The sequence below is a fragment of the Nicotiana tabacum genome, chromosome 22, assembly GCF_000715075.1.
Source record: "Nicotiana tabacum cultivar K326 chromosome 22, ASM71507v2, whole genome shotgun sequence".
Lineage (NCBI taxonomy): Eukaryota > Viridiplantae > Streptophyta > Magnoliopsida > Solanales > Solanaceae > Nicotiana > Nicotiana tabacum.
The window spans coordinates 27,903,394-27,917,739 of record NC_134101.1 but is presented as its reverse complement, the minus strand read 5'-3'; the positions used below and the strand labels follow the sequence as shown (position 1 = coordinate 27,917,739).

General features: G+C 35.8%; 2 protein-coding genes across 6 annotated transcripts; one reads left to right on the top strand and one right to left on the bottom strand.

Moving 5' to 3' along the window:
- The first annotated feature begins 1,269 nt into the window (after positions 1-1,269).
- Positions 1,270-6,990, top strand: LOC107818592 (putative protein phosphatase 2C 42). 4 transcript variants are annotated; one of them, XM_016644630.2, is made up of 5 exons: positions 1,270-1,795; positions 3,244-3,611; positions 4,225-4,461; positions 5,775-5,867; positions 6,505-6,990. In XM_016644630.2, exons 1-5 carry the CDS (start codon positions 1,492-1,494, stop codon positions 6,655-6,657), a joined length of 1,155 nt encoding a protein of 384 aa, XP_016500116.1. In that variant the 5' UTR covers positions 1,270-1,491; the 3' UTR covers positions 6,658-6,990. The 4 variants fall into 4 exon arrangements, with proteins under 4 accessions (XP_016500116.1, XP_016500115.1, XP_016500118.1 ...); XM_016644629.2 differs by having other exon boundaries at positions 1,271-1,795; positions 3,241-3,611; XM_016644632.2 differs by lacking the exon at positions 6,505-6,990 and having other exon boundaries at positions 1,272-1,795; positions 5,775-6,405.
- Positions 6,991-7,121: 131 nt separating this feature from the next.
- LOC107818589 (protein PHOX1-like) lies at positions 7,122-13,249 on the bottom strand. 2 transcript variants are annotated; one of them, XM_016644627.2, is made up of 4 exons: positions 11,506-13,249; positions 9,213-11,223; positions 8,894-9,122; positions 7,122-7,700 (listed from the first exon to the last, which is right to left on the bottom strand). In XM_016644627.2, the coding sequence occupies exons 2-3, from the start codon at positions 11,152-11,154 to the stop codon at positions 8,980-8,982; spliced, it is 2,085 nt and encodes a 694-aa protein (XP_016500113.2). In that variant the 5' UTR covers positions 11,155-11,223; positions 11,506-13,249; the 3' UTR covers positions 7,122-7,700; positions 8,894-8,979. The 2 variants fall into 2 exon arrangements, with proteins under 2 accessions (XP_016500113.2, XP_016500114.2); XM_016644628.2 differs by lacking the exon at positions 7,122-7,700 and adding an exon at positions 7,715-8,505 and having other exon boundaries at positions 9,213-13,249.
- Between the last annotated feature and the right edge of the window lie 1,097 nt (positions 13,250-14,346).

Here is a 14,346-nt window from a genome sequence, read left to right as displayed (position 1 = left end):
AGAGCTATTCAGACTTACAGGTTGAGTTCTTTACTCCATGTTTATTTCATGCCTTTTATATATTAATTTTTATGCCTTACATACTCGGTACATTATTCGTAGTGACGCCCTTATTACCTGGGGGCCTGCGTTTCATGCCCGCAGGTGCAGGTAGACAGGCTAACGGTCCCCCTCTTTAGGATCCTAACTCAGCGAGAGTTGGTGTGCTCCATTTGATCCGGGGCTGCTATTGGATTTTGGTACGATACTTTTGTATACATAAAAGGGTATGACGGGGCTCAGTCCCGTCCTTTATATAGTTTTACACTCTATTAGAGGTCTGTAGACAGTCATCTATAGTTGGATAGTATGTGGCCTTGTCGGCTCGCCCTACTGTATTTCGCATGTATATGTATATATGTCTTTTGAGTATGTCTCCTCACGTATGTTATTCACATGATTTAACAGTTTAGGGGCAAATATTATGTATGACCTACACTTATTTCATGTTTATATCTTAGACGTATGCTTAGGGATGTTCGGTAGGTAAAACTCGGGCACTCGTCAAAGTCCATCGGTTTGGGTCGAGACATTTCCATAATTCAAGTTAGAAGAAATACTCTGAAAGTGAAAATGTGAACATTCAACGTTGAATACAAAATGACCACTCCCTCTCAAGTGAAGCCAAACATATCGAGCTTGTGTTTCTAAAAATAGAAAGGAAATCTCATTTTACTTCAATTAAACTTAAATTTAAAATAAAGAATCTAAATTTATCTGATTCATGTGATATAATTTTCTTTTTAGCTTGTTCCAAAATAGAATGATGGATTTTTATATTAAGAATAATTTAATTTTAAATTTTTTATTTAACTTTAATAAATAATATATAATCACACTAATATTTATAGTTTGTTTCATATACAGTCAAAGTACATCACAAAAATTGGCCGAGAGAGTGCTGCAAGTTAGAATAGGCCGAGAGAGTATTTCATACGTTGCTTTTATACACTCCCTTCTTTCAATTTACGTGAACATAAAAGAATGATCTCTTTGCTTATTTAAAAATAATTTATCTTTATATAATAATTTATAATTATATAAAATATATATATCTTATTTTACACTATAAATTTAAAAGTATTCTCTATTTTTAAATTACATATCTAAGTCAAACGGGCTCTGTTTAATTGAAATTTGGGTAGTACTTGTATAGACGGCACGTAGAGCGTAGTAATAGATTTTATAACAATGAATTCTACGTAAGCCGACAAAACAAGAATAAACACATTCTATTTCTTGTTCCTCCTCCAACCAACACCCCGCACCTCCCTCTGGCCCCCAATCTACATCCTCTTGGTCCTCTACATATATATAGTGTATCTATATATCCATATCCAACTGTCCTTTAACCCCCCAAGAAAAAAAAACAGTATTGTTTCAAGAAAATATAGTTTTAACTAATTGGAAGTTTTCTTGAGTTGGGGGTGAGCTCAATGAACCTTTAACTTGATGAATTTCCTACCAAGATGCTGGAGTTACAGTGAAACAAGTGAAAGTAGGGGAGGTGAAAGTTCAAGTTCCAATTCCAATACCAATGGTGGATTTGGGAAAGATGGGTTGTTGTGGTTTCATGATATTGGAAAGTACGGAAGTGGGGAATACTCAATGGCAATTGTGCAAGCCAATCAGGTTTTAGAGGATCAAAGTCAGATAGAGTCAGGTCCCTTTGGAACTTTTGTTGGAGTCTATGATGGTCATGGCGGCCCTGACACTGCTCGTTATGTCTGTGATCATTTATTTCGACATTTTCAAGGTTCATCTTCTCTTTGTTTTTCTTTTCTTAATGTGTGTTTTGCCAATTTTTGTCTGTTTTTTTACTAGTTAAAAATGTTAAATTTGCTAGTAGTTGGTTAGGTCGATTGAAGTAGGGAAGGTCGATTAAGGCAGATAATGTTGCTTCAAGAATGCTTGTATTAGGGTAGTCTGTCTACGTCACATCCCCTGGGGTGCGGCCTTCCCCGGACCCTGCTTGAACGCGAGATGCTTTGTGCATCGGATTGTTAAGAAATGTTGCTTCAAGAATGAGGAAAGGCTAGGCCTAAGTCTAATTAGTTGAAGTTACAGGTCTGGAGGGGATCCTTTGAGTGAATTCTGCTTTAGCCCCAAGACGTCGGTCTCTAACTAGAAAAGTAAATGCTTGAGCTTTAGTGAGAAGGGCTCCTTTTTTTCTTAATGTGTATTTTGCCAATTTTTGTCTGTTTTGTTAGTAGAAAATGTTCAATTTGCTATGTAAATGAGCTTTAGTCAATCAACTGTGTCTCATTCCTAAAGTAGTTGGGATAGGTCGATTTAAGTAGGGAAGGTCGATTAACAAAGAGATTGTAGTTTCAAGAATGAGGCTTGGCTAGGCCCAAGTCTAATTAGTTGAAGTAGTCCTTGAGTGGATTCCACGTTAATCCCAAGATGTTGGTTTCTAACTAGAAAAATGGATGCTTGAGCTTTAGTGAGAAGGGGCTCTTCCTCTTATTGACTTGATGCACTAACCTTTAAATGAACCTACAGGACAAAAGGAACGGCACCCCTTGGTTATATGAATCTTTTTTATTATTGCACTTTATTTAGGTCCATTTCGTTCTATTACTAGATAAGCTGCATCACTGAAGCTTGTAATTTCTGCTAGCAGTACCATTATGCAATTGAAAAAAATCACTCTTGAGAACCCTCATTACAGAAATTCTGTCTTCAGGTAGTATATCTTTTGCTGATGTCGACTAGTTTGGGATTGAAACAGTGTTACTTCTGTCGTTGATTTTCATTTGTCGTTAAGACTTACTCTTTTAAAGTGTGTGTATTTGTCTACTGGTAGGAAAACGTAACTATGTAAACACTTAACTCAAACAAATGCCCAATATATTTTACAAATGACGAGGAGTACTCATGGATGGAGTTCAAATACTCATGGTTCAGAGACAGAAAAAAGAAATTCCTTCCATCTACTTTGCTGATGTGATCATGTGAAATATTGGAGAAGGGTGGTCCTTACCCTTCATTTGGCTGTTCTGCTCCATTACCATCTTTAACTCCCCAATCTCCAAAAACCAGGGGGCTCAAGTGCTCATGGATGCTACTATTGTTTTTGTAAAATCAGTGTGTCCCTTTGTCCTTCCCCCAAAACTTGGAAACGACGAAATATTTTAGATTTGGCCTTTAGAAATAGAAAGTTTTATACTGGTTTCATGGATTTTAATCTTAACGCAGCAGCATCAGCTGAAGGAAATGGTGTCGTTACAGCGGAGACAATTCAAAGGGCGTTTCTCGAGACAGAGAGAGGGTTTACTTCTCTTGTTTCAGAAAACTGGAATTCTCGACCACAGATGGCGACAGTGGGGTCATGCTGCCTGGTTGGAGCTATATATCAGCAGACACTTTTTGTAGCAAATCTTGGTGACTCTCGTGTAGTCCTCGGAAAGAAGGTTGGAAACACTGGGGAAATTGCTGCCATACAGTTATCAACGGAGCATAATGCCAACATTGAGTCTATTAGGTGGGAGCTAAAAGACTTGCATCCAAATGATCCACAAATCGTTGTTCTTAGACATGGCGTTTGGAGGGTAAAAGGAATAATTCAGGTAAAATCAACTATAAGAAGAGCTCTTTTATAAAATTATGAAAAAAACCTTCCAAGTTCTTCCCATACTCCCCATATTCCTATATTTGGTCCGTGTATAGGATATGCATAGAAACTTTGATGTGTATCTGCAGCTTTAATTATTTACATACCGCAGAGTTTCCACCAAGTTATATCTGAAAAAAAGGCTTTGGTACGAATGATGTTATTGCTAGGGCCTATGGCCACTTACAGTACATAATTTTAAATTGAGCTTACCTCAACTTTTTGCTGGAGAACTACCATATTACGGATGGCCATATGGTGTAATAATGAACTAAAGTAAACTGAATTTTGTGTAGAAAAGTAGATTTTAACTTTCAAGATGACTTCATGCTTTATAGAAAAATTGACATGCCTCTCGAAATATCTACTGTTTCATGGAGTTTTTTTATTTTCATCAATAGGATAAAGAGGTTTTTGTTAGCTGAGATCATTATCAGTCTATGGTTGGTCTTTTTATACCTGCAAGTCATGCTTTCAAATTGAAGTTCTTCTACAATTATTCCTTTTCATGGATACTAGAATTCATTCTCGTAACTTACGTCAAAATCGGTCCCCTTAACTGACTGCAGGTCTCAAGATCCATTGGTGATGTATATCTTAAACATGCCAAGTATTGCAGGGAACCAATAAATGGAAAATTCAGAGTTTCTGAACCCATTAACATGCCTATCCTGTTGGCTACTCCATCAATTTTAACACATCCTCTACATCCAAATGACTCCTTCCTCATATTTGCTTCTGATGGTCTATGGGAGCACTTGAGCAATGAAAAGGCCGTTCAAATTGTGCAGAGTCATCCTCGTAAAGTAAGTTCTGTGCACCATAATATTACACCTTTCCTGCATATTGAGTTCACATTTTAGGGTTAATACGCTTCTCTCATGGGCAGGCTATGACTTCAAATACATGTTTGCATTTGATGATATACATAATTGGTTTTTCTTTTTTGATAATTCAAGAATCATATCTTCAGGCGTTACTCGTCTTCTAGGTTGTCAAGCCCTCTGGCATTCCCCATTAGAATTTCAGATACAGTCTTGTTCCCCTTCCGAGTTCTATTCTCCTTGTGATGTCTTTCAATTCTTGTAAGTAGGGACAATGCCTCTTCTTGATCTCTGTTAAATGAAATGCCCAGACCTTCCAAATCTAGTTTGATATGCGATCACCTGTTTCTACGGTGTGTATTTTATCCATATGGTGAAAGAAAAAGTAACAGAAGTGTATCAAGATATCATGCCTATTTTAGAAGATCACTATACCATATGGATGATAATCAAATATAACTTTGATCCTGGGAGCACACCAGCAATGAAGCTACTCAAGCTTCGAGAACATAGTTGAAGCTCCATTGAGTTGCTCAGTTAAGTTCTGAGCAATCCTGTAAACTCAGCTAAGTTGTATTTGTATCATCTTTCTCTGCTATACCAAATGACAGAAGTCTTATCCTTTTTCTCTTCCACGGTTCACTTTATTTTTATGCAGTTAGATTTTTTATTATTATTCTGTATTAGGCGATGTTTTCTGCTTCTTAATGGATTTAAAGTTCTTAAGTCTTACCGCTCGAGATTTCCCCGTGTGTGTGTATGTGTAGACAGGGGCGGATGCACATTTATCGAAGCGGTGTCACACGACACCGCTTCGTCGCATTTTTTTACTAAATATATGTATTAATACTATGAGAAACGGATAAGTGGGAAAAATGACACCACTTGACATAAATTGTCTCTTGGTGCATTATTTATGTGCTTGATTTTGCTCTAAGAGGTTAGAGGTTTTTTGCAAATATTTGAGAGTCTATGTTGGTAAAAATTGTGATGAAGTAGAACTGAGCTCAGGACCTTTTTAACTTAAGAATAAACTAAACAAATAGACTAAGTTTATTTCTTGTCTAGAAGTATGATAATTAAAGTTATTATTCCCGTTTTTCTATAAATTTTGATACCGCTTACAAAAATTCCTGCGTACGCCCTTGTGTGTAAGACACATATTGCACATTTTGACTCTTTCAAAGAGTTGGTTTAAACTCCTTGGCCCTATTGATATATTCTGGTATGCATTCTTGAATATGAAAAACACATCTTCTCACTGCTTCATGCTCATGATTTTCTTGCAAATACAGGGAAGTGCAAAGAGGCTTGTTAAAGCTGCTCTCCATGAAGCTGCCAAAAAGAGAGAGATGCGATATTCGGATCTTCGAAACATCGACAAAAAGGTCCGGCGTCATTTTCATGACGATATAACTGTCATTATTTTATTCTTAAACCATGACCTCATATATAGAGGCGTTGTGCAAGATCCTCCACTTTCTATACGTAGTGCACTAGAACACTGATTGTTGAAGGAATCAAATATTTTTGAGGTTTTTGCACAACACCAAAATTTTCCTTGATATGCGGCTTCAGGAGCAGCTAGCATCAGTGAAGCAACTACGCTGTATAGGAGTGCTTTTTTTCCTTTGAAGAGGCTTATAATTTGAATTGCTCAAACCTTGTGTAGATGGAGTTCAAGAATAATGCTAATTTAAAAGTTTTGGATACAGTCAACCTCTATGTAACAGCCTTCCTTCATTGTTAATTTATTTTGTATACCAGTTTTTGCTTCTGTATTCAGAAGTTTTTTGTTAATTTTTTTTGTAACATCGTTGCAAGAAAAAGTTCGCCACAAGATAATTATGGCACTTTTGAACTCGAAAGACGATTTTGTTGTGTTCTTATTATTTAATTGGCTGGTCCCCTGATTACAAGAGAAAATAGCTTATTTCCCTTTGAAGAGAACATTTATTTGACCAGTCGAATATTCTGCTAGAATTTAACCTCAGTATTATCTCCTCTTAGATTTTGTGTGTATAGTTCTTTATTGCAGGAATCATATTCTTCACAGAACACAAGGAATATGGTGCCTTGGTTCCAAGAACTTGGAGAACTATTGGGGTCATTTTCCTGTCTTGCAAGCCGAGCTGCAGATTGATATTGAATATCTCATTTTTATTCAATTCATTTTGAGTTTCACCAGCCTTCCAAAAAAAAAAAGGCAAAAAGAATGAAAAAACCCAAACTCGTCTTTGACTACGTGTGCTCCTCTTTTGTCGCTTCTTGCTCCAGTATCTTATTATAGTGAACAACCTCATCTAATTTTGTGTACAGACATATTTCTTACTTTCCATTTCTTTAGCTAGGTGGTTTCCTGCCGAAAGCACAATCTGGAGATTGACAAGTAGGGGCAGATCCAGGAGTTAGAGTCCCTGGATCTGGAGTTCTTTCTAGCTTGAGGAGCATCGCTCTTGAAACAGTAAGTTGAATTCTCTTAATATATACCAGTTCTAATGGATTCTCTCTCTTTCTCTATCTCTCTCTCTCTCTCTCTCTCTCTCTCTCTCTCTCTCTCACACACACACACACACACGCACGCATACACATAAGGTTGGAGCCAAAAGCAATCCAAATCCACTACATATAAAATATATTTGCCCTGTTGACATACATCCTTGCTTTTCCGCATGGAGTCTTTATTGTTCTCTTAGTTTTCCTTTTTTTTCCTTTTCCAATGTGCATGGCTAACAATAACAACAGTAAGTATTGAAAACAATGGCATAAAGTTCTCTTGGCTACCTATAGCCGAGGATTTGGAAAGGGAGGGGAAAAAGAAAGTAAAAAAGAAACAATGGAATCTTCAACAGAGACACACTAGAATATGATATGAAAGAGGACAATTTCTAACAAATACATTATACAAAATCTGTTGGATTGAGTGAAGATGAAAATTGAGGATGCTATTTTCTATGTGCAACAGACTTAGTAATCCAGTGCTTTACTTTACTAGCTGTGTGAAAAATTGAATGCAAATAATGCAAATCACAAAGAGATACTTTGCATGGATCCTCTAATCAAGAATTCAAGATTAACCAAAACCATAAAAGCCAATGATTGTACAGCAGCCTTGATATCCTAGAAAGAATCAGTTTCTTCAAAGCCAAAACTCGGTGATGACAGCTATTTGCTCCAAAAGTAAATAACAATCATGAAGACAGTAATTCACAAAAAAGAATCTGCAAGAACATGATAAATGCTTTGCTCAGTGAAGGAGATTCATCTTCTACATTTAACCAACAGTAGGTAATCTAATATGTATCTGATAAGTTATTATTGGAAGCAAATACATATGATCTCTCTACCAATAAAACAAAAGCAATACAGGCAGGTTCTTATGCAGCTGATGTAAAAAAAATTATGAGCGCAGGATGTTTCTCAACTTATGACATCTTCATCAGCCAAAACTAGGATCATCAGGCTATGTAAGACTTAGCTTTGTCAAGTTAAGTTTGGATCTCATTAATCAAAAACTTTCAAGAGGTTAACTTACCAAGCCTAACAATCTGAAGAAGAATTTTATTACCATGCAATATGGAATGTAATGCAAAGTTACATCCAATTGCTTGGTAGATTCACAGTTTATGCTGTAAAGATGGGGAAATAACATAACAATAACAATGATGTAATTTCAATGAGCCAGGATTCTAAACAAAAATGGGTTCTTGTGAAGATGTTGGTAAAAGGAGAAGGCCCTTTCCTCAAGGGTATTTGTTACTGACAATAAAAGGAACCTCTCATGTTAGCTATAACTGAATATTCTTGGTTCGGTAATGCTGCAGTTGATCAATTCAATATCTTCTAAGTTCTAACTGAGTATCCTAGTTAATGTTAAGCAGCATTTTCTTGAGGAGCTTTTTGATGCTTTGTCACTGTCTGGTTTTCTTCTCTTGAGGGCTCTAATCTTCAAATTTAGTCCTATTGAGCTTCTGCTTCTTCTATAAGAAAGACCAATAGCTTTCTATTTGAGCTTTTTTCCCTGTCCTGTTATGACAAAAGCTAACATGACATTGTGACTTGTAAGTTGTAACTGAAATGACCATAAGACAGACCACAACGAACACAACGGACGTATATAACATCTTTCTGTTTTAAGATGATAACATCGTTAATCAAGAAAATTCAATTTTACCCAGAGTAACATGCATCTCCAAATATTATGATGTTCTTTTCCTTTTCTACTGTTTGAGTTACTTTATTGTGTTTTTTTTTCTTGTCATTGTTTAAGAGTGGAAAGAACAGACAGTAAAAGCATCATCAGAAACCTCAAGGGTAACGTGCTCTGAGTTATTCTCACTACCATTAAGTCACAATAGCATGTAAGTGATGAAAAATTTATAATAACACACTACTCTTGGAAGCAGTTACTTACATATTGACTTGGGAAGTTTATCACCATATAAACTTGTAGAGGAAATACCAATAGTCTCTGCTTTAATGTATCATAAGCTTTGCACTTCAAAGATTTTCCAGTATAGAATGAAGACTTGAAACCCGACGTCGGAACAGTGGTTCTAGTCTGAAAGTTGGCACCCCAGTTTGCCACCTGTTTGTATCATACATCTCACTCCATGCCTGTACAATCTCATCAACCTTGAACCCTGGAATAGAACAGGTGCAAGATTTTAAAGAAAATCACACAAGAAACAACATAAAAGAACCCATTAACAAAAATCTTATTCATATTTTACCTTCCATAGCAGTTTCGTTGGAACAGTGGTTCTTTATCATGACTGCAATATCTGTTTGAGATGCTCCAGCTAGTTCAAACTTCTCAACTGCAACCTCTAGACATTCTTCCCAGGTTGGTAATCCTATCTTAAATTCCACAACAGAACGTTCGTAGAGAATAGTTCCCCATAACAGGTATATCTGAGACCTCATGTTTTCAGCTTGCTCTTTAGCTTCTTCAGCTGGTTTATCTTTAAGTATACCATCCAAACCCCTTTTCTGCAACTGAGCTTTATATTCATCGTGTTTCGAGATTCCATTTAGACACTGTTCTTCCATCTCTTCCCACATTTCGATCCCTCTTTCTATACTATCCTCAGCCTTGTTATAGAGCTCCAAGATCTCTGCACATGTCCCTGTCTCTAACTCAACTTTACTACCAATCAAATAGTACCAAGAGAGTTTTGCTTGTTCAAACTGCTGTTGACCGAGTGCAAGAAGGCTTTCGTAGAAATCTGGCTTTACTCTAAGAGCTTCTTCATATCTCCTTTCTGCCATTTCATATTCTTTTTCTGCCCATTCATATGCAGATTTAACCTGTTCAGACACCGACTCTCCAGAACCTTCTTCTGTGAAAAATACTTCTTTTCTTGCTCTAGACATATGTACATTTCCCCAATTAAACAAAGACAAAGCTGCCATCTCTTGGAACTGAGCTGAAGCAATTTCGAAGAGCTGTTCCGCTTCTTCATTTGTAACAGTGTCCTCCATAGCTTCTGAATATAATTTCATTCCTGTCTCGTGAAGATCCAGATGTGAATCACAATCCACTCCAACATGATTCTTGAATAGCGTTGCAAATTGGACAATCCAGTTTTGGGGGCATGTTGGCCCTTTATCCAGTTTCCTCCCCTCCTTTGCGACTATAGTTGATGTGCAAATACTGAGATTCACATCTTTTTCAACCCTCATTGCCTCATACATAGGTTCTTCATCAGGACTAACTTCTGTAATGTAGAGTCTTAAAGAACCCCGAGTATCAACGGATGATTCAGCCAACCTGAGCTCATCAGTAGTTGTGATAGTAACCAAGTCACCTTCTTGATCCCTATACTTGATAAGTGCACCCTTCAAGTTTGGAAATCGATCTTGAACTATGTCTCTCACAAGTTGAAAACTGCAACTAACTGGTAATTGTGCACATCTTATATCCTCCCCCAGAACCAACTTCACTGTTCTTGTCGCCGGTTTTTCTTCCTCAACGCTTCTCTTCTCCTCCACAACCACCTTGTCCTCTGTCTTCTCTTCAACCCCATCAACCTTAGCTTCCTTAATCTCAACAGCTTTCTTTCTATCAAATTTATTGTTCTTTTTCTTTTTCATGTTATCCTTCACAACATCAGTAGATAGTAAAAGTGGTAATACTACTTTTTTATCTTCAACATTAAGAAACGTTTCTTCTATTCCCCTTTTAACCTTATCTGCAATCTCCAGTGCAGTCAAATTATTAGGTTCAATACTCAAAACATGCTTCACATCCCTTAAAGCTAAATCAAGCCTATTCAATGATTCATAACACTTTGCTCTCTTCAACAAAGCTTTGCTATATTTTGGAGCAACTTCAAGTGCCAAGTTACATTCATTTATAGCTTTTGGCAACTCCCTAATACCCATTTGCATATAGCAAGTAGCCATATTGCTATGCAAATAGGCAACATCAATATGATTCCTAGGAAGTAATTTGATGGCTTTCTCATACTTCAACATAGCGCCCTCGTGATCGCGTTTCTGAAAAAGCTTGTTTCCTTCTTCCTTCAGTTCTTGAGACATCTTGATAAACACAGCTGTGTCCTCATCAAATGCTTTGGATTTATGCTCTGGAGTAGCTCTACTATGTTTCACATTTCCAGCATTTGTTTTTGATTTTACATGATTTTTCTTCTTCCCTGTGGGCTTCCCCATGATTGTGTACTCCTATAAGCTAATCTCTACAGCAGCCTAAAATCAATGCTTCACAACTTTGATTTAGTCCTAAAAACCAGAAAGAAAGGAAGACAATGCTAATTATTCAACAAGAGAAAATGAATAAATAAGAATGCTACGAAAATAAATTTTGAAAATTAAAGCAATTATATAGAAAAAATCATATAATTGATCTACAATTGATACAAGATTAAAAATGAAATGAAATTGATTGATAGACCCAAAAAAGGGAGAGTAGGGAAGAGAATATATATATGATGTTTGGAACAATGAGGAGAAAGTCCTAATACAGAATCCTTAAAAACATTCAGAAGAAGAAAAATACTCCACTTTTTAGGGCCTGTTTCTTGTCTGATTCTAACACAAAAGATGCATATATGGAATAGAAAGGGAAATGTTGATAGAAAATGAAGGTTTTTCTTTTCTTTTCCCTTCCATATTTGCTGGCTTTCTGCGTTCACGTCATATTCGCTTTTAACAAGACGTGCCTGCATGATTTTGAACAAAGGCTGAGGACCCTCTGAATTTGATTTTATAATTGGTTTTATATTAAAGTAATTTTCAGAATTGTCTTTTTTTTATATTTTATTTTTAGAAGAATGGATGTTATAAATTACTGTATACATGCAAAAAATATAAAGAAAAATTGATTAAACGTATATTTATGGTACTAGACTTATTTTAGAATTACCAAAAAGCCAAATGATTTACTATATAGTCAGACGAAACGAATAGATGCGAGGAAGAAAAGGGGGAAAGGAGAGGGGTTATCCAGTCATAAGGTAGTAACAGTTAAAGATACTAGTAGTAAATTCAGATTAAAAAAAGAATTACAGGGACCTAAATAAAAATTTAAAAAAAAAGGACCAAGATCAAATTGGTAAATCTGATTGATTTCCAAGACTAAGTCTTGTGCGTGGTCTTTTCCGATCAGCTGAGCTTATCTTGTCAAACATTTCGTACTAAATTTCACTTACCACATTCGATAAAAAACTAGATCAGTTGTTTTCTTTCGAGGAGAAATGGTGCCCGAAAACGAACACATTTTGTCTTTCCTTGTGATGAAGCAACTATCACCTTAGAAGATATGTTAGTTTTGGGAGGTCATTCAGAGAATATGTATTAATTTATATTGACTCAGAAAATCATATAAGAATAAATAATCAATTATTGGAGGTTCAAAGTAAACGAGTGAAACTTCATCTCATAAGGCTATTCATGGTTGGTGGTTAGACGAATTTACGGGGAAGGACAGTGACATAGAACATGAAGCCTTTCTTGTTATATGGTTTTCACGATTGGTATTCCTAGGATCCACTTACAATAGCATTGTAAAGGAAGTTTTCTACTTACAAAATGGATTGCAATGGGAAAACTTCTTTACAATGAAAGTGGATGTTAGGAAGATAAATCGTGAAATTCATAAGGTAAGAAAGGCATGTTCTATTTCACTACCTTCCCCATCCCCATGCATTCATCTAACTACCAACCATATGAGAGGGAGTTTTCATTCCTTTAGTTTAAGCCTCCAATAATTAATTATTTGATCTTCTGAGTTAAGAAAATTAATACACATTCCCTTGGTAGAGAAAATTACCTCCCAAAACCAGCATGTCCTCTAAAGTGATAGTTACTCCGCCCAAGGAAAGAGACATGTATTTGTTTTTGGCACCATATCTTCCCAAAAGCTAACAACTAATCTAGGTTTTTACGGATATGGTAAGTGAAATTTGGTGCGGAATCGTAGTTTCCAACTGCAAGAGGACCAGGAGCATTATGCCAATATAAGGATAAATAGGAAAAGAAGTGAAGGAAAAAGTGTATGAGAAACTCAAAAAGATATAGAAGATGATCTTGTAGGAGGAGGAGGACAATGTATTTTGAATAGGAACTAAGTTGATTGTATGAGAAAGAATGAGGAAGGCACAATTTATACTGTTTCATGTGATGTTTGTTTGACTGTAATAAGTAATGTAATCCTTACATAGATTTTATATAATGTAATAATGGAGCAAATTTGGAAAAATAGTCAAAGGTTGTTAGAATACATTTATTTTCTGTCCTATTTCATTAGATGCTTTCCTTCATTTTTATGGGAGGAAATTTATGTTATAGGAACAATTACCTATAAAAACTAAAAAATATTAATGAAAATTGAAACTAATAGGAAGAAATACATTTTGTGTTTTAGCTCTATCTTAGATATGCACTAAGTATTGATTTACTATCACGGGCCACATAAGCTCGTGGCCCGCGAGGCTTAAACGATGCTTGTTGGGCCAGTCCGTGGGCCAAATAAAAAAATTCAATATAATTAGGTCTCAAATTTAGTTATTTTTTAAATGATTAACTAATTAACATTGCATATGAAGTGTAGATCTAGATGAAAATAAAGATTTTAAGACAACCTAATTAGAAAGCGGATTTGAATGTGCGTGATGAAGATAATGTGCTCGTGTTAAATGTCACGGTTGCCATGAAAGCTTTTTTAATTAGTTTGTTTTGAATTTAACTTTTAATGAATGAAACACCTTTTTGTGTTTTATTTTAATCTATTGAAACAATGTCAAAAGTTATTAAGATGTGCAGGAGTTTCTGTCCAACGAGATACTTTTTAACTTGTAATTTTTTATTTTTTTTACATTTTAGATTAGAACTTATATTTTTTTTAAAAAAATAAGAAAATGGTGGGCAGCCCGTGAGGGCCGAGACACATATAGGCCCGCTCTAGGCTAAAGCATTTTATGGCCCATCAAAATGGTGCGTCAGCCTGATCCAACCCGCCAAATGCCACGATCTGTGTGGGCTGGGCTGGGTTGGGCCAACTCATATTGACAGTTCTATTTTCAAAGCATCCAATAAGATTAAAATGAAATGGTAAGATTAGAAATTAATTATCCAATCCAAACACAAAAGTGATATTTCTTGAACCAAAGGAGTAATTGTTTTTTGTTATAAATATATTATATTATGGATGTTCATTTAATACTCTATTGTAAATAAACTTCCTGAATAAGGTTATCCATATGGGACTCAGCCGTAAATATGTTTATCTAGTTAGTACTCTATTGGAAATAAGCCTCCTAAAGACGCTTATCCTTTCGGTACTCCGTTATGGATAAATATTACCACTGGTAGAAGATTATCTATATCTAGTACAATAAGCTTATC